The 22,129-nt window shown below is 38.1% G+C and overlaps 2 protein-coding genes across 2 annotated transcripts; one reads left to right on the forward strand and one right to left on the reverse strand.

Annotated features, from left to right (window-relative positions):
- Window positions 1–358: 358 nt before the first annotated feature.
- On the forward strand, window positions 359–10,896 carry gata4 (GATA binding protein 4). Its single transcript, XM_037685450.1, has 6 exons — window positions 359–1,064; window positions 4,192–4,358; window positions 4,457–4,582; window positions 6,624–6,705; window positions 6,808–6,953; window positions 10,232–10,896. Exons 1-6 carry the CDS (start codon window positions 560–562, stop codon window positions 10,352–10,354), a joined length of 1,149 nt encoding a protein of 382 aa, XP_037541378.1. The 5' UTR covers window positions 359–559; the 3' UTR covers window positions 10,355–10,896.
- Window positions 10,897–12,605: 1,709 nt separating this feature from the next.
- LOC119417900 lies at window positions 12,606–18,398 on the reverse strand. Its single transcript, XM_037685149.1, has 5 exons — window positions 18,359–18,398; window positions 18,207–18,270; window positions 17,885–17,995; window positions 16,185–16,247; window positions 12,606–13,781 (listed from the first exon to the last, which is right to left on the reverse strand). Exons 1-5 carry the CDS (start codon window positions 18,396–18,398, stop codon window positions 12,647–12,649), a joined length of 1,413 nt encoding a protein of 470 aa, XP_037541077.1. The 3' UTR covers window positions 12,606–12,646.
- Between the last annotated feature and the right edge of the window lie 3,731 nt (window positions 18,399–22,129).

The following is a 22,129-nucleotide window of genomic DNA, read 5'->3' on the forward strand; positions in this document are numbered from 1 at the left end:
ATAATAATAATAATAATAATAATAATAATAATAATAATAATAATAATAATAAACACCTAAACACGTCTTTTTAGACAAACTGCGGGAAAATAAAAACATACAACGCCATTCAGCAAATCGTAAAATCTTCAGAAACAGTTTTTAATGTATTAATTTTTTTTTAATTATGATGGAATCGGGTCGGTTTGGATTCAAGTCAAACAGGATCAGTCTTTTAAACATTAAATCAACAGAAATAAACAGAAGCGAGTATTTTTAGAATAGGCACACAAGTGTGTGTGCGTGCGCGCGCGCGTGTGAAAGAGAGAGAGAGAGAGAGTAGATAACAGCTGGATCTTGATTAAGAGGACTAGTTCCTCCTCCTCAGCCTCCGTGCGCGCGCGGCTCGTTTTTTAATTTTCAGAATAATGCTCGGTCTGTGCTCAGCCTGACACCAGATCAGATCTTAACGGGGAGCTTTTACACTGTAGAGACGTGTCCTCCGAGAGGCGGCGAGCAGCAGATCAGTATTTTTGTTATCACCTCCATCAACACGGATGTCCATCTTCAGGGTGAGGATATGTACCAAGGCGTGATGACAACCAACCACGGAACCCATTCTTATGAGGCCGGATTCCTGCACAGCGCCTCTGCGGCCGCCTCCCCGGTCTATGTTCCCACCACCCGGGTCGTGACCCCCATGATCCCGGCGCTGCCGTACCTGCAGACGGCCGGCGCGTCGCAGCAGGGCAGCCCGGCGTCGAGCCACTCCGCCTGGGCGCAGCCGGGCGCAGACTCCTCTTACAACCACTCCCCGGTGTCCTCGCGCTTCACCTTCTCCACCAGCCCGCCTCTGTCTTCCGGGGGGGCCACGGCGGCCTCTTACAGCAGCCCGCTGAACATCTCCGCCAACGGGAGGGAGCACTACGGCCCCCGGGGCCTCAGCGGCTCCTACCACAGCGCGTACCCCGCCTACATGAGCCCCAACGTGGGAGGAACGTGGCCGGCGTCCCCCTTCGATAGTCCGGTCCTGCATGGTCTGCAAGCCGGAGCCTCTCCAGGAACTACACGGCACCCAAACATAGGTGATAGCACTGATTTCTATTTTATTTTAACTAAGATCTTTTTTTTTTTCTTCTTCTTCTTCTTTTAACTAAAGGGACTTAAAATTAAAAGTTTTTTTTTCTGCAGAGAGTCAGCTGTTTGATTCAAACTAAATAATTACAGAAAAAGAACAAGGATTCAAACGCGCTAAAATTTGTAAAATTTACTTTTGTACATTCGATGAGAATGATCAGAGATAATTATTAAGATTGATCAATTTAAAAGAACAATCTTTTTATTTTCCTGGGACAAATATATTTTTTATTTTTAGTCAATTTTGATGTGAAACCCTTCAGACTGTTTAGGTCTGCACTGATGATGCAAAACACAACTGAAAAAAAAAAAAGTATTTAAAATATGTAATTCGTGTACTCAAAATAATGAAAAACAAATTACTTAAAACATGACTGATTATATATTTTAAAAAACAGTCTGAATAGTTTTAGATCAAGAAGTTATAAAAGTTCAAGAGTGTGGTTATAAATCAAATTTCCAGCTGTTTAAAAATCACATAAAAACAATGTTGTCAATAATCTCCCATTATGTCTCTATTATTATTGCTTTGTTAATTAAAATCTGTTTTGCATGTTGTATACGTTTAATGGCCTTTCAAATTGTATAACTTTAAAAAGTATTTATTTAGAAAAGACTCAGAAGAGCCTTTATGTTTCAATTCATATTTAATATTTTAGGAGACAAACATCCTCCAGTTAAAGATCAAACTTGATCTCATCTTTCATACTTCTGTCCTGATTTGTTAGTTTGATTTGCTGCAGTGAACACAACTGTTGAGTTTTCCACTTCTGCTCTGTTCCCTGGTGTTTAACAGGTAGAAAAATATATAATTTCTGTGCCGAACATAAACAACTGAATGCATCAGTTTAAACCTGCTCATCTCATTAAATTTCCAGCTCACCAATGAATTCACAGCTGATCACATCACCGTCTTTTAATGTGACTGACTTTCGTGTCTGTCAGAGATAAGAGCATTGATCCAATCTGACCTTCTCATCATTACAGTCCCTCTCATCTCTACAATGTTCAGCTTTTGTTTACGAGTCTTCTCACACATTAAAGCTTTTTCAGGCACAACTAATTAGATTAAATCTGATTACAAAGCATTTGTTCTGTTGTTCTGCAAGAGAAATGTTATTTAATCTGTCGGTCAAACAGAAAATAAATCCAATCACAAACTAGTTCATAGATTTCTTCAGTGCTTTATTGTTATTATTATTATTATATTGTTATTATTATTATTATTATATTTATTATTATTATTATTTTCAAGAAAATTGAAGGAGTTTGTAAAGGGACTATTTTGATGATCATTTATTCTTTCTTTCTTTATTTTATTTTGAACAAACGTAAAAATTTGTGTTTTTTGTCGGCGTCTTGTTTAAGAATGTTTATATGGCTTAGTAAACTTTAATTTGTTTTAGATGAAATTTAAATCAAATTAAAATGATTCAAAACAAACTCTTAAGCTGAAGTTCCTACAAAAAATGGTTTTAATTACTTTAAAGCCAGTTTTTGTGCCATGAGTCATCAAAGTAATTAAAAAAGTGAAACATAAGAGGTAGCACAATTATTGCCTATAGAGATTTAACAACAACAATAATAATAATTAAAAAAAAAAAACAATAAAACATAACATTACCAAAAAATTTATTCAGGAAACTACTTGTAAAATATGTTATAACTTGTGGAAATATTTTAGAAAAACATAAAATGTGAAATCTGGAAGACACCCCCCCCCCCCTGAAAATCTGAGGTTTTTTTCAAACATTCAAATAAATAAATAAAAAAATATGTAACAAGTGCTATAATAAAAAAAAAAAAGTTTGATATTTCGATTTTAGACTGTCTTTTTTCCCCCAACATTAATATTAAGAAAACCATTAAAAAAATAATTAAACCATCCTGTGTCAATGATAGAATGTGGCACATTTCCATCAGCAATCTTTCATTTTAACTGTAAAAATAAACTAAAATGTGCAATTTACCAAATGTGGAGCTCAAAATGTGGATTCTACAAAAAAAAAAAAAAAAAGCTTTGACATTTGTTTTAGCTATAATTACAGCGATTGATATATTAAAGTCAGCATTTAATTTTATTAATAATATTTATTGTCAACAGATGGCTGTTTGTTTCAAATGTGGATATTTCAGGTCTCAATAGTGATCTCTTACAACAATGTAAAAAAAAACTTATTAAGAGTAGGATTTGCACCTTCAATCATTTCTTTTAAAATATGAAATGACCTCCTCCTGTGTGGCAGGTTAAACACACTGTGTACAATGCTCTAGACAATGAGCTGTTTATTTCCACTTTCACCTTTGACCTCTCGAAGTGTGCGTGTGGATGTTTTGAAGCTGTAACCTGATAAAGTCACTGACACGAACACTTGTGGAAAAAACATAGACCTTCTTTTAGATAGAGCTGCTTGCTGGAGGCTTTCTATTGTGTATTGTCTTATTTGCAGCGTTGTGTTGGCTACATTTACTGTGTAGCGCTCAAGGTTAGCTCTCCCTGCCCGCTCGGCTCGGCTCTCAGCCTTGAGGAGGCCTCTGCAAGCAGCCTGCAGCAAGGGAGGAACAGATATTTATGCTATCTGAAAATGAGTAATTATACTGCAGTTAAAAGCCGTAATGAACTGGTTTAAATGTGTTATAGATTTCTGTTCTTAGATAACTCCCAGTATAAATTTGATCCAAGGAGAGAAATGCTATTCTGTCACCTCTGATGTCTCCTTAAGAGGCCGATATGTGGCACATGAGAGGCTGACGATTCCATTTATCAGATGCGCTGCTATCTGAGACAGAGATGTGATGGACATTTGAATTTGATGGAGCGAGAGCTATTCCATCTCTATTTCCAGCCTGGATTTATCTTGAGGGGAGCTGTGAGATAAGCAAGTTGCATGTGGCTGCAGCCTGCGTCTCCTGCTGGTGCGTCTGAGCCACTGCGCAGGAAAATCAGCGTTAGGATTTGAATTTGGGACAAAAATAAATAAAAAGATTTAAAAGTTTTCCAAGTAAAGATAGAAACACTCTCGTAATATTTTACTTGCAAAACTGAACAGTGTCATCGGTCGCCTTTCTGATCAGATCTGTTTGATGACTTTGCTGAGGGGCGAGAATGTGTGAACTGTGGGGCAATGTCCACCCCACTGTGGAGGCGAGACGGCACTGGCCACTACCTGTGTAACGCGTGCGGTTTGTACCACAAGATGAACGGCATCAACAGGCCTCTGATCAAACCGCAGAGACGACTGGTGAGAGCACGAGTTCTCCTTCATCTGCCTGTGTTTGAAGAAATATTTAAAGATTCCCCTTCTCTGTTTTTTACTCATGACTGATGTATTTGCTACAGTCTGCCTCGAGGAGAGTGGGTCTGTCCTGCACCAACTGTCACACCACCACCACCACCCTGTGGCGACGAAATGCAGAAGGAGAGCCGGTCTGCAACGCCTGTGGACTCTACATGAAACTCCACGGGGTGAGACCATGAAAGCAGAAAAAGCGTCTTCAGTTGTGCAGAAATTTTGGATGCACAAGTGTTAATTTGATAGCGCCGAGTTGTTACAAGCAGTCATTGTCTTACCTGCTGTAGATGGCAATCTGAAGTGATTATGAAAGTATAATTTGGAGGTGTCGCCATGAAGCATTGTGGGTAAATGGTGTTTAGGACAGCTCTCATTCTAAATCCTGGGGCTGTGTGATCACACACTTCGTCTGTCACTACTACACTACACAACCTTAAATCGCAATTAAACCGGATTTACGCTCTCCCTTCGTTTTCATTTAACTTTTATTTATTCACATAAATCCCATTGAGCCTCAAAGACTCTTTTACAAGTGAGACCTGTTTAGATAGACAAAAAAGTTATGAAAATAACATTATGTATAGGATTTGGAGGCAAAAAAAAAAAAAATCTTAACTTACTCTCATTCCTTGGCCGAGGAAAGATAGCCTGAAATTGAAAAAAACAACCTGCACATAAGCACATAGTGACGCAGCAGACAATCTGCAGGGGTGGAGGAGCTAACAAGCAGTTCATGATCAGTGCTAATTGCGTGGGGTGGTTTGTGTCACATTGGCCCGTCATGGACATCACAATTTTTATTTTTATTTTTTTGCCCTCTACTCAAGTGATCAGTTATAAACAGGAAGTGTAGCAGGTTATATCTACAGAATAAAAGTTAAGAAAGTCCAAAAACTGCTTGGATCAGATTTTGTTATGTTTTAGTATGAGCTAACCACTAATCAGAGCGGGACAAGTTCCAAAGCAGATTTCTGCCATTTAAAACACTTTAACCCCAATAATTTAACAGCAGTTTATGCACAAGCTATTAAAAAAACTTTTGTTTTTATGCAGAGTGGACAATATTTACAGCCTGTAGCTAATGTTTTATGTGAAACACATATTGCAAAATGTAACATGTTAAACATAACGTACATAAGTGTGTTGCAAAATGAGGTCTAGCCTCCCAGTTTAATTTGCAGTTCAAGCAAACATTACTTTACTTTTGCATCAGATAGTTACTCAGACACTTAACACATTCAGTTCTGCAACATGTTAGCCACACAAAATATTATTGACAATGAACCGCAAACCAGTACAATAAAAACAAATTGGGGCCAACAAAAACATACTACCTACTAACATTCAAGGGAAATTTGTTAAAAGAGAAAGTAATTATTATCTTAAGGGGATGGAGATGTTTGTGAAGCCGTGGTGTCGCACCAGTCTGAAGATGCGATCCACTATATCTCAGGGTATTAGATTGTGGAATGATCTGGAGGTTGATATTAAAAATGCCAAAACTATGTACATATTCAAGAGGATGATAAAAATTTGTTTTTTAAAAAAATATTAAGTATAATGTGAGTTCATAAAAATTGTTTACAGTTGATCTTATATTTTAGCTAAGTTTTTTTTAATTATTTTTTAATTTTTTATTTTTTTATAAATTCATCCTGCTTTTGTATAGTAATTTTGTTTGGAATATATTTTGGGGACAAGGGGCAGATATTATAAGAATTCATTCTTCTTCTGCTGCCTTTCATTTTATTTCAGTGATTGTAAATCTTTTTTCTTTTCTTTAAATTGTATTATATTTGTTGTTTGGATGAAATGAAATGAATAAAGAAAACATACATACATACATACAATAAAACAGTATAACCTCAGTAAAACCAATAACTATATGCAAAAGTAACATTTGTGCAAAAGTTTATCAAATAACATCTACAAGAACCACTTTGAAACTTATGAAGTTGGACTTGGTTCAGATGGCACACATCTACATAGAATCAGCCCCCAGTCTATGTTGTTAACTTAATTCTTCTATTAAGAACTTCTTCCTGATTCTTCAAACTGTCATTGTTCTGACTGCCATCCACTGCAGGTTAGATATTAACTACTGACAAATAATTTACAGGTCCCCACTTAGAAATCGGCCTTAAGGATACATGTTGGTAGCCTTTATGCTTCATCTAATTCAATTCTCTCTTACATCTCTCCTGGTCTTAACAGGTCCCCCGACCCCTGGCTATGAAAAAAGAAGGTATCCAGACCCGTAAACGCAAGCCCAAAAACCTGAACAAGTCACAAACTGGTGAGTTTTAAATCCTCGTATACAAACACCAGTGTGGCTACATTTCCTAACCATAACATATTACAAACTAGTTTTACATTTTGCATTTACGGTACCACGCAGGACCACCAGGCAGCGAAGGGACTCCAGTGACACCAAACAACACTCCTCGCTCCTCCTCCTCCACCACCTCCACCACAGAGGAGCCTCGGCAGATAAAGACGGAACCGGAAAACCACAGCTTGTACCACCACAGCACACATACACAGGTAGGACTGAAGAGTCTCCATACTGTCATGGATCAGTTTAAAATCAGTGTGAAGCTGAGGCAGCAGTGTTTTCTGGCCAGAAGCAGCATTTACATTAATTTTAGATGATGGTCAGATTTGATAGACTATTCAGGACTGAGTGATTCATAAGACATCCACTCTCCCATGTGATTCATTAACAGTTTTATATTTTCTTTTTCCCCACATTCTACCTTGTCACAAGTTGATATTTTGTGGTTTTTAACATGCTCAAAGTTCCTGCAACGTAAAAGTGTGGCCCTGAGACTCACACATGGAAAACAAGAACACTCAGGAAGACTGTTGCAGCAAAAAGATAAAGCAGGAAGACCCGACCGGTTGATTTCTATCAGCTTATCACAAAGGAACGTCTAGCAGTAAATCTCAGGGATGAGACCGCTTCAAGTGGCAGAAGCTAACGTAAGATTGTCACAGTGTCTTTTTGAACAAAGGCACAGAAAAACCCGCATCACTTAGAGCAGGGGTGTCCAAAATGTGACCCGAGAGCCATTTGCGGCCCTTGGCGTGATTTTGTGCGGCCCACGACTGCAGTTAAAGAATGGTATAATTTTGACCCACAGACAGGTTGATGCCGATGTAGACCTTTAGATTTAATGGTGATACTTTTTAAAAATGTAGGTTTAACAGCAAAACAGATTAAAATAACCTTCTCAAAATGAGCAAAATTAAGCACAATACAAACATTTAGCTATAATTAATCCTTTTATCCTACAACAACCTTCACTAACTTCTACCAAAAGTACAATTTTGGATAATAATTCATAAAATGGCTAAATATAATGTGTTTTCAAAGAAAACAGTTTCAGTTGATTTAATAATCGATGGGGAGAAACTGGACATATATTTTTAAAAGAAATATAAAGTGGTATCATCGACATACAAGTTGATCAACTTTATCAGTGTCCCTTCAAACTTTCTATGAATCTGCTTTAGCGACTGTCAGCTGGTTTTCAGAACTTCGATGAAACCTTTGGGCCCTCCATGGTCCAAACGGAGGATTAAAGTTCCATCACTTTTTTTTTTTAAGGAACAGTAACTCATTTTAGGCTTTTGTATCTGAAAATAAACAAAAATGAACTTTCTAAGCACAAGAAAACAAATAGTAGACCCCACCCAAAAAAAAAAAAAATAATCTAATAAATTTAAAATTTTAAATAAAAAAAGGTTAATGTTTGAGGCTTCTAATGTTCTGGATCTACAAGAATTTAAACTTAACTTTTACCCTTTCTCCAAAATATTGTTCAAGTTGTTGAGAGTTTTAAAATGGTTGGGGGTGTTGGGTGGTGGGAGATCACACTTTTTAAATTTTGTTTCTTAAATTCAGATTTTTCTGACCTGCGAGTCCTTCCATCTAGACCAGGGGTCTGCAACCTTTATGATTTAAAGAAACATTTTTACAACTTCATTTACTAAATTAATTGTGTCCAGAGCCGCAACAACCTGCTACAACTGGGATTATCAACTGGTGGCCTATGGGAAGCTTTAAGTTTTTTTTTGGAGGAGACTTTTGTGGCCAGTAGTGATGACATTATAAAACTAAAAATATCTAACTATTTTTTTAAACATTTATTTATATTTTTACATTTTAATACAAACGAAAAGACCAGATTATTGTAAAGGTGGTGGTGGTGGGGGGTAGTTTTTTATTTTATTTATAAAAAAGAAATGAACTGTGCAGACTTGTGATTTATTTTTTTTTATTGTGGAAAAAAACAATTAAGTGTAGAAATAAAGCAAAAAAAGTTAGAGTATTTGCAAAACAACAACAACAACAAAAAAAGACAGGAAAACAACTAAAACTAGTACTTTTTGTTGTTTGTATAACAACCAATAAAATTCACTTTTATGTCAGTTTTGGTCAAAGCTTGAAAGAGCTGCTGCAGAGGGACCAAAGAGCCACATGTGGCTCCACAGCCGCAGGTTGGAGATCCCTGATCTAGACAGTTCTGGACCAACTATGAAAACGTTGCACCCCTGACTTAACCAACATCAAACTGTTAGCAGATATTAAACAAGACAACTTTATTGCCTCCCAATGAGTTCATCTCTGAGGACCCTAAATCTTTTTTGAGACATTCTGGAAATATGTTCCGTAATGCGGTTGGACCTATAGGTGCAGATTATAAAATTTATTTTAAATAAAAATAAACAACGACGTGGCAGCAAAACTTTCACTTTTTAACTCAGGAGACACGGAGAGAGAACAGAACATGACGCCACATGAGATAATCCACAGACGGAGAAACAACAAGGCAACGCGCAATAGAGACGCTAGTGAGGGGATAGACACGAACATCTGGAGAAGGACAACATGTGGAAAAGGCAGGAGCTGATTACATGAGGGAGAAACACTGAGAGGAGCAGGACACATGACACAGGAAATCATACAAACACAAATCCTCTCAGGAAACTTACACAAAGACAGTTCACAGTTGATCATCAACCGCAGAGACACTGTAAGGAAGTAAATAAAATTAAAATTAAAATAATAATAATAAAGAAACAACTCCACTGTAAAAATATAAAGTATTTCATGCAAATATGATTTCATAAGCGTTTTTTTGCTTTCAGTTGTGCTTTAAAGTCCTCCCTGATTTTCTTTTGCCAATTAATGTGTTCTGTTAGCCAATTAAATATATATTTTTAGAGATTTCATCAGTTAAAAAACAACAACCTCTTATGGGGATAATTACATTTGAAGTGAAGTGGGGTTCTGTGGCAAAAGCTATGAAAAAGTAATATCTTACCTGTTGACGATAGGCCTCAGTTTATAGAAACAGATTGTTATTAGGATTATATATGAGCCAACAATGCAAACTGGGTCCACACAAAAGTGGATTGCATAGTCTTGTCAATTTTTTTTTTAATTGCAGTAATTTGCAAGTGTTATTGGCAGCAGCAGCTAGCTGTAGCATTTCTAGTGCAGCCTGCAAAATTTCCAGCAGAAATATCATAATATTTCTGCCAAAATCACAGTTTTGAGTTAAATTTTAGGCATAATCTTAATTTTCTATATGTGAATTGCCATGATTTTTAAAAAAGATTTCAATTGAATTTGATCTCGGCTTCGCTCAGACCAGCTGTCGATAAAGCTTCGTCTCCCCAAACTTATCATAGCTTTACCACAAAACTCCACTTTCAAGGAGCTGAACTCTTTAAACGATCAGAGCCAGCAACAATAATGCCTCAGGAAAATCTAACGATTTCTGTACCCATCATTTTCATCTTTGTCTCAGCAGATTTCAGCCTTACCAGCCTACATGGCAGCTCAGGGAGCCATTCCTCTGAAAATGTCCCCAGGGGGCCACAGCGGGTCCTCCAGCTCCAAAGCAGAGCCCTGGAACAACCTAATCCTGGCTTAGGAGACCTCCAGCCCAGCCGCTCTAAATGCTACCTATGTACAGCAAACAAACTCTCCAAAGACTGATGCTGGTTGAGATGATCTCACTCTGATAAACTGTCGTTATAATGACTCGGGGCCAAGATGTGGGACTCACTACACATAAAGAGTTTTTTGTTTTTTTTTAACCAGTACTGGACAGTCTGAGCAACCAAAAAGAGAACTTTAGTTATTATCACATTTTTCACCAAACTGACGCAGAAGCACCGTAAAACACTATAAAGTGACAGAAACCAGTGATAGTTCACAAGTAAACATCTTTTCAATGGGATTGATACAATCAGAGATTTTGCTAAGGAAATTATGAACTTAAAAAAAGACAGAAAACACATCACAGCTGGACAGTTTTATATTGACATCACCCCTGAGGTGTAACAAGTGTTTATGAAGGGGCAGTTAACTTTTTTTTATTTTTTATTAACCGAATCGCACCAAAACTGAACAAAGAGTTAAAGGGTGTTTTCAAAAGGTTCTCCTAGGGTCAAAGTTTTTCTTGTTTGGAACAATTTACAATATTTGGATTAAAATAACGCTCATATACATACCAGTAGCTATGGGAACATTTGGTGTGAGTCTAAACACCCATTTGCAAAACACCACAAAACAGTATATGCAGTGAAATGCACACAGCAGTGCATGTTGCTTTTTCTTAACATGGACATAAAAAATAGGCTGACAAACTATAAGATTACAATCATGACCTGCACTGCTTGTTTTATTTGGATTATAATCGGTTGCAATAAGAGACATCCAATTGTTTAAATTTAAATGGCTGCAGCTCTAATGAAATACATTTTATTATTAATTTTAATGAAATTATTTACAATATATTTGGACATGCACGTCCTTCAGCATTCATCAGGGGTGCTGCAGCACCCTCTGCATCCCTACTTCTTTTAGCTTTTGACGAACAGATCATTTACCTCCACAAATGGTGTTAGCCAGCTAACGGATTTTAAAGAAGGTTAAACATTTTAACCAATGGAATAAAAGTAATTTAATTAAGTTTCATGACAACAGGTCTTTTTAGTGGTATTAAAGGGATAGTTCAGGTTTATTGAAGTGGGGCAGTGTGCAATGTTCAGTGTTTACTCTCAGTTATTGGCTGTCTGCACACCTAGTCTGGAGAAGCAGTTTTGGAGTAGATATTAACAGCTAACATTTATAAAAGTTATTCTTTGTCATGTAAACCATTAAAAGCTCACCTTTTGAGTGAATAACTCTCATGTTCTTTCACCCTGAATACGTTAATTGTGCCAATTTAACTAAATTTTGTTTTGCATTGTGGTAGTAAATAATCATTGAATGCAAAAATGATGCACTCTACAATAATAAATAAATAAAAAGGGATGGTCTGAAATTTTATAAAATGTTAAAATTTAGTGCCTTTTTTTGTTGCGTAAATCTTCTGGCAGTTCAGTTCTCGACGTCGGTTAACTTGATTTATTTGTTGGAGATTTTTATTTCTGCAAACTGAGAGCGAGCTGACGTCCGCTGACAATATGTTGGACACCAACTACTCAAATAATTTATGAAATCCAACTTCTAAAATAAACAAAATTACATCCATTCCTCGAACATAAAATAAATATCTGATGAGATTTTTTTTTGTAAAAGGCCAAATTTTACCGAGTCCATTCCTCCTCACCACTTACCTCATTAAAGCTGATTTACCATTCAGGGCAATACAAACATCTCACATATGAACCATTTTTTATTTTTTTGATTTCAACACAGACATCCCTTACAAAGTGCAACACCTGTTAAACTACCTGCAGCATAAACTTTGCATAATAGATGTGATGTTGAATGCACTTAGCTCCCTCTACTGATTTCAGCTGAGATGTGCATCAACTAGAAACAGGGTGGGGTTTGCCAAACTTTAATGAACCCCAAACCATTGTTATATTATTGCCATTTATTATATAAAAGTTGGTTTAATAAAAGGACTCAGATTGTACAGTTTCTAGGCAAAACCTTTAATTTGCTCTTGACAAACAGAGGTGTAAATGTGGAATACTGTTGTGTAATAAAAAGTACCAAGTGTATGAGTTTAAGTGTAAAAGAAGAACTCACTCCAGTGTAATCGTATACTTCATTTGTGTTAAACAGTAATAAAGACAAAGCCTTTTGACATAACATGAATGGTATGTGTGATGTAAACACTTTTTCCCCTTGTGTTTCCAAAACATGACATTGATTTTCTTTATCTTTTTCCACTTTTTTTTAAAAAGATTTTTTAAATGTTTTAATTTTAAAGCTGTAATTTTCCAATTTGTAAATACTGTCCTGTGTATTTCAGGATGTCTTTGAGGAAGAGCTGGACGGTGCACTGATTGAACGTATCCGTCAGCTTCTCCCTGACAGATTCTGCATACCTGCTCTGCACCATCTCCCTCCAGCACTGCTGAAATCTGACTCTCATTTCCTCCTGGAGCGCTTCGCATACCTGTGAGCTGAACGTGTAGTTGTGCAGAAACACCTCTCCTCTCTTTAAATGCTCCTCACAGCTTTCGTGCGTCTCTGAAAGCAGGCTCTCCGCAGCTTTGAGCATCACGTTTAACTCCTTTGTGAGGAGTTTCTTCTCCTCCTCCTGTTTGCATTCAATAGTGCTCATGCTTTTGAAATGACTCCTCCAATCCTGCTTCTGCTCGTCAATCATCACAGGAAAACTTTCTTTTTCAGATCCCAGCATGCCCTTAGCTACCCAAAATACAGTTTCACCCAGAAGATTAAGATCGGGGATCTTATTCGCTGCTTTAACATAATTCTCATAATCCAGACTGTGGGTGATGCATTCTGCTTGTGTGTAGTTGAGCTCCCTGAAAAGAGTTTCTTTGTTTCCCTTGAAGCCCCAACTTCTCATGTAGCCAATGTGAGTCTTCACCCCAAACACGCTCCACCACTCCCATGCCTTGTGAATCAGGTTCAGCATGCACGGGTTGATGTTTCGTGTCAAACATGGGCTGTTCATTGTGAAAACGTACACCTTCCAGTCCTCAGGAACATCCCCTGAACGGAGAAGCTCCTGCGTTTGTCTGATGATGATGTCCTCGCTGTGCTCTCCGTTGTTGTAGTTGGGATAATAAGGCCCGTACATGACGAGCTCCTCTCGTTTCTCTATCACCGCCCATGAATGCTGCTTGTCGTCGGCGCCACATTCCTCTGTGATGTCTCTGTGAAAGGCGGAGAATTTACTGTTCGCAGAGTCACCGAGCAAAATGTCGCCGATGGCTCCTTTGGATCGGAGATGTTCTAAAACTTTCTTGGAGGAGTTTTGTGTGTCCGACCAGAACAACGTTTGTTCAAAGAGCCTCGCGGTGTCGGTCAGGTATTGGGCCCTCCTGTTCACACAGGTATGAGACATGCAGCTGTAATCGTTGTTTGTCCTGAGATACAACAAAATAAACAATACGTTTAGTAGATATTTTGCCAAATAGCTTAAATATTTGTAAGCTCAATCATCCATAACAACAAAAAAGGTTAAATCGTGCCATCTGGATCAGTTTCTTTAAGTGAGAAACTTTTCGTCCCCCATCCAGAGGACTTCATCAGTCTTCGGCCTGCCAACCAGATCTGTCCCATGGGCAGCCTTCACTGCTGCGTTTCAAGACAAACTCTTGTTGGAATCTCAGAAGTAGATGTTGAAAACATCCAAAACAATCACTCATCATGTACAACAGGGATCTGCAAACTTTTTTTTCAAAAGAGTCATTTCTGCCCCTTCGTTCTCTAAATGAAACATGACCAGAGCTGCAAAATCTGCTACAATTGTCATTATCAACTGGTGGCCCATGGGCCACTTTACGTTTGTTAGAGGGGGCTTTTCTGGTTAGCTGGTGCGAAATTATACAATAAAACTAAAAACATTTTTTAATTTTTCATTTAGTCTCATTGAGTCATGAGAACTCATTTTCATGAGAGGCCTGTTTTTGGGAGCAGATGGTGGGGCTTAAGGGCCTTGCTCAGGGGCCCAGGGTGGGGCAAATGAGGATGGAGGCAGGTGTGGGTGTTTCACCTTTACCACCTACATTTTGATATTGATGGTACTGGGAGTTGAACCTGCGACTTTCTGATCACAGACCCATCTTCTCTAACCTCTGCACCACCAATCCCCCATCAACATCAGCATCTAATGATTGTTAACATTTATTGATATTTTGACATTTTGAGACAAAAGAAAATACTGGATTCCATCCATCCATACATACATACATCCATACATACATCCATATATCCATTATCTTTACTCGCTTCTTCCTTTTCTGATTGCAGGGGGTCACTTGTGCCCTTGTCCAGGTCACAAGTCTGTCACAGAAGACTGGATTCTTGTAAAGAAAAAATATATATATTTTGCCATTTGAAAAAAAAAAACTAAAACAATGAACTGTGCAGGCTTATGTGTTTTTTTTAATTGTGGAGAAATTGAGTAACCTACTTTGAAGAAATAAAGCATAAAGTTCAAGGAAATATAATTTGTTTCGTGTTTATTACTAGTATCCACATATTTGCAAAGGAAATGACAGGAAAACTGTTAAAACAGTCATTTATTGTTGTGGGTATAACATCCTATAAATTTCAGTTTTGTGTTAGTTTTGGTCAAAGCTTGAAAGAGCCGCTGCAGAGGGACCAAAGAGCTGCATGTGGCTCCAGAGCCGCAGGTTGCAGACCCCTGATGTACAACAAACAAATGTTTTAGGCCAGGTGGCCAACTTGCTACTCACAGAAACAGCCTGAGGACAGCCAAGGACAAAATGGTTCAGAAAAAGGATTGTAAGCTAACACTTGATTGTTGTACATGATGATTGATTGTTTTGGATGTGTTAAAAGTCTACTTCTGAGATTCCAACAGGAGGTTGGCTTGAAACACAGCAGTGAAGACTACTTATGGGACAGATCTGGTTGATGAAGTCCTCTGGATGGGGGACGAAACGTTTCTCACTTAAAGAAACGGGTCCAGATGACATGATTTAACCTTTTTGTTGTAGCTTAAATGTTGTTCACCAGCTGTTTTTTCATTGTGTGATCAGTGCAGAAACTGATGTATGTGGTTTTAAAAAGAAATCTTCATCAGAACTTCTAATTTGTTGTTTGGATATGTAACAAATTTGTCCACATTATTTGCAGACACTTAGAATCCAGATATTTTGAAGTGGTGTTCTGTGAACAGATTGTGCACAGTAAATGTCTTACCTGTTGTATATACCATTTTAAAGTTTAATTCTGACCAGACTGACAAGCTACTCAGTGTGAAGCCAAGACCAAAATGGATTCCTGGCGTCTTTGAATGACTCCAGTCTCAGAAGATCTTATGTGAACACTATTTTACAAACTTTTAGCATAGTGTCAGTTTTAATTTTACACGATTATTCATACAGAAATATTACAATATTCCTGTTTAAAGTGCTACAGCTAGCTGTTATAGCTATATGCACTTACATAACTGTGGAATTTAATGTATATAACTGTGTAATGCAAAACTGACAAAAATACAAATGTTTGTAACGTAATATTCACATAAACCACAATAAAATGTTTGAGAACCGATTTGTTTTTGTTTAACAGCAATCCACTTTGGTTTTAGCAGCATTCATGCTAGCTTTTAGCTTGTCAGTCGAGTCAAAAATAAACAATTTCTTCAAACTGAAGTTGATCAAAGAGCTATCTGCAACAGGTAAGATATTATCTGTTCATTATTTTGCACAGAAACTTATTTGTAATGGTTTGAAATAACCTTTTGAGTTGAGATCTTGTAACCAACAGTTTATCTATAATTTTCATCATTTTCTTACCCATCAAACCTTCTGGTGACCCATTTTGGACCCGGCACTGGGACATTCCAGAAGAAACCACTCCTATAAAAAAAGGTTAATTAAAGTTAGATAGTTCCTCGGAACACTTTGTAATAACTCTCAGGTACTCTGAAGAAGACACATGTCTCTGAACCACGTCAGCAAAATGCCTTGGGGGTGTTTTTGAAGGTATAGATATAATGACTGAGTCAGTCACTTGAACTCAAGTTTCATGTTACTTGTACCTACAGAACGTTTCACAAACCAAGAACTGAAGTTGAAGTAAATATCTGGTAAATTATCACAAAAGATGAACTTTAACTTTGATATAGGTCCACAAGTTTTATATAAGAACCTGTTGGTCATACAGAATCCTTAACAAATCATAAAGAATAGTTTTATTATCTATTGTGTTCCTAATTTGTCTATAATTACAAACAAGTCTCTGCTAATTGAAGGATTTCACTAATAGACTGGAATTACCGTATTTTCAGGTGTATAAGTTGCACAGAAGTAAAAGTCGCGTGAGTCAAAAAAAGCATCATGAAGAGGAAAAAATGTATATAAGTCGCTTCGGCATATAAGTCGCATTTATTATGGGTCACCGCTGTATTATGCTTTTATTTAATGGTCAAAACAGTTAATTTTGCCTGGGTGGTGTGGCACCATCCATCCATCCATCAGGCTGGAGCCGCTAGCTCTCCAGCATTCCTCCGCCTGCACCAGCTGAGTGAAGCGAGCGAGTACAGGAGGACTCGCTGTTGCAGTTCTTCGAAATTTAAAGCGTCAGTCAAACATTGCGTTATGAATATGGAAAAAACAAACAAACAACATATATAATTCGCTTTGGCGTATAAGTTGCATGACTGACAAATCTATGCAAAAAAAAACTGTGACTTATACACCGGAAAATACGATACTTGTTTTTGGCTGTGTGCCCCCACAATTAAAAGGTAAGACTCTAAAATTTCAGTATTTCCTTTTAAATACACAAATATTTAAATTAATAAAACAGGGAAGACAAAAAAATGTCACATTTAATTTGACTGCAAAATATTTCCTGTGATGGTTTAAAAACAAAAGTAAAAACATGGATGATACGGGCAAAAAAAAAACGAGTTTAAGTTCAAATATATATTTTTTATTACATCACAGTGCTGAAAGACATGCAATAATAATAAAAAATTGCCTAAAACTTAATCAGTTTTACCTGTCTGCTAGTAAAATATTCCATAAACCAGTGGATGGATCAGAAACTAACTAGGTATCACCACTTTAAGATATCAGTCACAGCTAACTGGCTTTTGCAACCTAAAATAATGGGCATTGTTTAGTATATTTCACAGATATTCAGGTGATTTGATGTGATAGTCACTGAAAATGACTGCTAAAACAATCTGGGCACTAAACTGTGCCGTATAAGGTGAGATTGCGGGCATCATTTTCAAGGTTTGTCTAAAATCGCTACAATGCTATAATTTCTATACATAAGATTATCTTCTCTGTGATTCCTGGCATTAGGCCTTTAAATATACATGAAATGGAAAATAAGCTTACAGTTGACTGTTACAAGTGGAGAATAAAACCACCTAAAATGATTTTTAGGCACAAAAACTGTTGTAACCCTCTTCTTGAAACGTAAGTGGAAGTCTTTCTTCACCCAGCACGATGCTTAAAATGTACAGTGTAAACCAACTTACGTCAGCTCATCATGCTGTACAGTTCTGTGTGACCAGTATGCTAAACATTTCTCCTTACAGAGCGGAGGCTGCTCCTTATGTTGGTGAAACAGAGGACGTTTACGGCCCAACCTGGAAGAAAACATTAAATCAAGGATTAGATTATAGCAAATCATTTATAAACCAAGCAAGTTTGTATTAAAGCACCTCACGTGATGTTACTGTACAGCTGAAGGACTGATTCAGTAAAAAAAAAAAAAAAAAAAAAAAAAACTAGAAAAACAAAGCTGAGCACCTATTTACTCATAGTTTTTATGTAAAAGTAAAACCCACATTTACTCACATGGAGATCAGCCTTGTCAGCACTGGTTTCTCTGGAGCTGCTGAAGTGTTCCTCCTGTTCTGTCCTGGCTCAGCGCAGTCATAACTGACTGTCTTTATTTCACGTCTGACAACTTAAACATTGGTTGAGCTCATGTAACTAAAAAAAATCACCTGGAAGTTCGTTGCTGCTCACACCAAGCTCCACCTCCATGTTCCAAGCACTATAGATGCCTAACCGGAACCCCGTTAATGTATTCCTGCTTTGAGCCAAGTTTCACTGTTTGTTGTCATTAACATTCACCTGGCACAAAGAGCAACACCTATGTTCTGTCTCATCAGTTTCCAAACGTATGAGAAACCTTTGAATGAAAGGTGATCAGTCCAAACCAGTTTAAAACAAGGGGACAGCTTAAAGGACAGAAAGATGATGAAGAAGGTCTGAAGACACAAACAAACGTAAAGCTTCAGTTTAGATTAGTATTTTGTGCCAGGATGATTCATGGAGGTTGATAATGAAAGATGAGCGCAGTGCACATGTAAGCCCTCGAGGAAAACACCATTACATCAGGACTGTGCACGTTGATCTGCCTTCCAACTGATATCCCATCTGATTAAAGGAAAAGTGCCTGAATGTTTTCAGTGGCAATTTTTTTTCTGTCTGTTTTAACAGAAATCCTTCAGAGATCTATATCTTTGGATGAATGTAATGTTAAAAATGACGAGCCAAATAAAAAACAAAACAGTTTTTGCCTACTTTTTAATCTACTGGGCTGAACGTGAAAACCTAAAGGTTACTGGCGTGTGTCAAAAACTGCCCGGGGGGAAAAAGTGAAACAGAAAAGCTGACAGGTACAATTGGCCACAGTAAGAGTTTAATCTCCATTAGCATTCAACCTGTCATTTATCTCCTTAGAGGTTTGAAGTAGTCTGCATGAACGAGTGAAATAAATACACTCAGCCAAATAGAGACAGTGGACTTCTGTGCAAACAGAGATATGCTGAGAAACACGTTAGACAAGATCTGGGCGGAGACTGTGTCAGTAGAGTTCATTTTGCTCAGAAAATTTGTAGCAAAACGCACAAAATGTTATTATTTGTCTTTTTTTTTTTTTACTTCATTGTACCAGTAATTATAATATTAAACAGCTGAAGATATAAGCAGCTAACATCCAACAGACATTTGAATTAGATTGATTGAGTCAAGCAGCACGGTGGCACAACTGGTAGAGCTGCTGCCTCTCAGCGAACAGGTCCCTGGTTCAAACCCCGGTTCAGGGGCCTTCTGGGTGGAGTTTGCATGTTCTCTCCGTGCATGCGTGGGTTTTCTCCGGGTACTCCGGTTTCCTCCCACAGACCAAAAACATGCATGTTAGGCTGATTGGTAACTCTAAATTGTCCCTAGGTGTGAGTGAGAGAGTGAATGGTTGTTTGTCTCGTTTGTCTCTATGTGTCCCTGTGATGGACTTGCGACCTGTCCAGGGTGTACCCTGCCCCTCGTACAGTGATTGCTGGACATGGGCACCAGCGACCCCCGTGATCCAAAATGGAATAAACGGGTAAAGATAATGGATGGATGATTCAGTCAAAGCAGGTGGGGTTGTTTCTACAGGGCGAATTTCAGCTAAGAGGCAGCAACAATAAATTTTCTTTAACAGGGACCATGGAAGGACAGTATTTTTTCCTCTAAGAGGGTCTACTTTAACATCCAAGAGGCTGCCCAAAGGTTTCACTGTAATCTTCAGCGACCAGTGACAAGGGAAGGTGTTCACCTCGTAGTTTCTTGATGCCTGTAAGTTCTTTCCAAGTTTCAAAATCTACAAAGTATTTTTTACTAAAACATTTTATTTTTTTCTTACCAGATTTACAAGCTAATTGCTAGTGGGACCAATAAAAGAGGGGATTGCAATATTTTATGAACTTTACATCAATCATTTCTGTGAAGTTCTTTACATTTATGGTTGTTTGTGCGTTCAAAAAGCAGCAGCAGCTAGCTGTAGCACTTGGAATGCAGCATGCGGCACTTCTAGAAGGACTACAGTAATATAAAAATACATGCTGAAATAACAGAGAATTTTTTTAAGTTAAACTATGTTTTTACAAAATGAGATCATTAAAAACCTGGAACAGAAAATATCATGTTTTCATAACTGTCCCACAAAACAGCAGTTCCAAATATATAAACTTTATTTAAGGCCCATTTGTCAGTGTTAAAGTCTCAAGACATAAATATGAGCCAGTTTTGGTAAGCCAGGGTCAGAACGCCAAGGCCCTGCCTTCAGCCACTCCTCATGGAGTCATGCACCCGACTCGTATGGTCCCTCCTGCAGGTGGCTGAAGTTGCCAAAGTAGTTAAAAAGCTCCGAGGCGGCAGTGCTCTGGGGTTGATGAAATTTGCCCCGATTTCCTTAACGCTCTGGATGTTGTGGGGCTGTCTTGGTTGATACACCTTTGCAACATTGCATGGACATCTGGGACAGTGCCACTGGATTGGCAGACTGGGGTGGTGGTAACCCTCTTCAAAAAGGGGGACCGGAGGGTGTGCTCCAATTACAGGGGCATAACTCTCCTTAGCCTTCCTGGTAAGGTCTATTCAGGGGTACTAGAGAAGCAAATCCAATTTCTGGTCGAACCTCAGATCCAGGAGGAACAATGTGGGTTCCGTCCTGTCTGTGGAACACTGGACTAGCTCTTTATCCTCACTAGGGTCCTCGAGGGGTCATGTGAGTTTGTCCATCCAGTCTACATGTGTTTTGTGGACTTGGAGAAGGTGTTCAACTGTATTACTCGGGGTCCACTGTGGGGGGTGCACCAAGTGTATGGGATTAGGGGCTCGTTGCTCTGGGCTGTTTGGTCCATGGTACCAGGGTTTGGTTTGCATTGCCGACAGTAAGTCTCACCCTTTCACAGTGGGAATTGGACTCCACCATTGTCACTGATTCTGTTCATAATTTTTATGGACATAATTTATCGGTGCAGCCAGAGGGCAGAGGGAGTCCGGTTCAGTAGCCTCAGGATTCCATTTATGCTATTTGTGGATGATGTGCTCCTGTTGGCATTGTTGTGCCATGATCTTCAGCTTTCACTGGAGCAGTTTGCAGCAGAGTGTGAAGTGGATGGGATGAGAATCAGCGCCTCCAAATCTGAGGCCATGGTCCTCAGTTGGAAAAGGGTGGATTGTTCACTTCTTGGGTCAAGGGTGAGGTTCCGCCTCAAGTGGAAGAGTTCAAGTCTTTTGGGGTTTTGTTCACTATTGAGGGAAGAATGGAGTGTGAGATCTGCCTTCTCCTGTTTTTCTAAAATGAACCCAAAATATTCATTTTTATTTATTTATTTTTTTGGGTGCTGCCATCTGATTTTCTTTGGATCCAGTATCTGCACTCCAGCGTTGAGGGCTTTACCACCTACACACCATTTCACCTGCTAATAAGCTGCAACACTGTCAATCACAATGTAACATTCACTTTTTGTTGCATTTTTTTGTCAAATAACTAATTAAACCAAATGGATTGGGGGAAATTGCACATTTTAACAAAGAGCAGCAAGTAAGAACTACACAAATCAACAAAAAATCAAGACCTGAAAAAACAATTATCTGAAGTTTGTTTTATATTTTAGTCAATAAAATGTCTCATTTGTTCACACGGAGGGGTGGGACTTAAAAATTGTTCTGCAGTCAGCCACTAGGGGGCACTCATTTTTTTGTGGCTTCAACTTCTGGCTTCTGGTCTTGTTTCTAATTATAGTATATTATTATTACAACTGACCTTTTCCCAGTTACTGAACATGTTCAAAGTCATCACATTGCAATCTTTGGGATCTATATAGTTTTTAGCTTACTTCCGGTTTGTTGAAATACATTTAGCCTTAACAGTGCTAATATCTAGCTATGTTTCATCTGTGCTCTGCATTCATTCCAACGCAGGAACATTATAAGTAGCTATT

The sequence above is a fragment of the Nematolebias whitei genome, chromosome 12 (assembly GCF_014905685.2).
Source record: "Nematolebias whitei isolate Nwh7 chromosome 12, NemWhi1, whole genome shotgun sequence".
Lineage (NCBI taxonomy): Eukaryota > Metazoa > Chordata > Actinopteri > Cyprinodontiformes > Rivulidae > Nematolebias > Nematolebias whitei.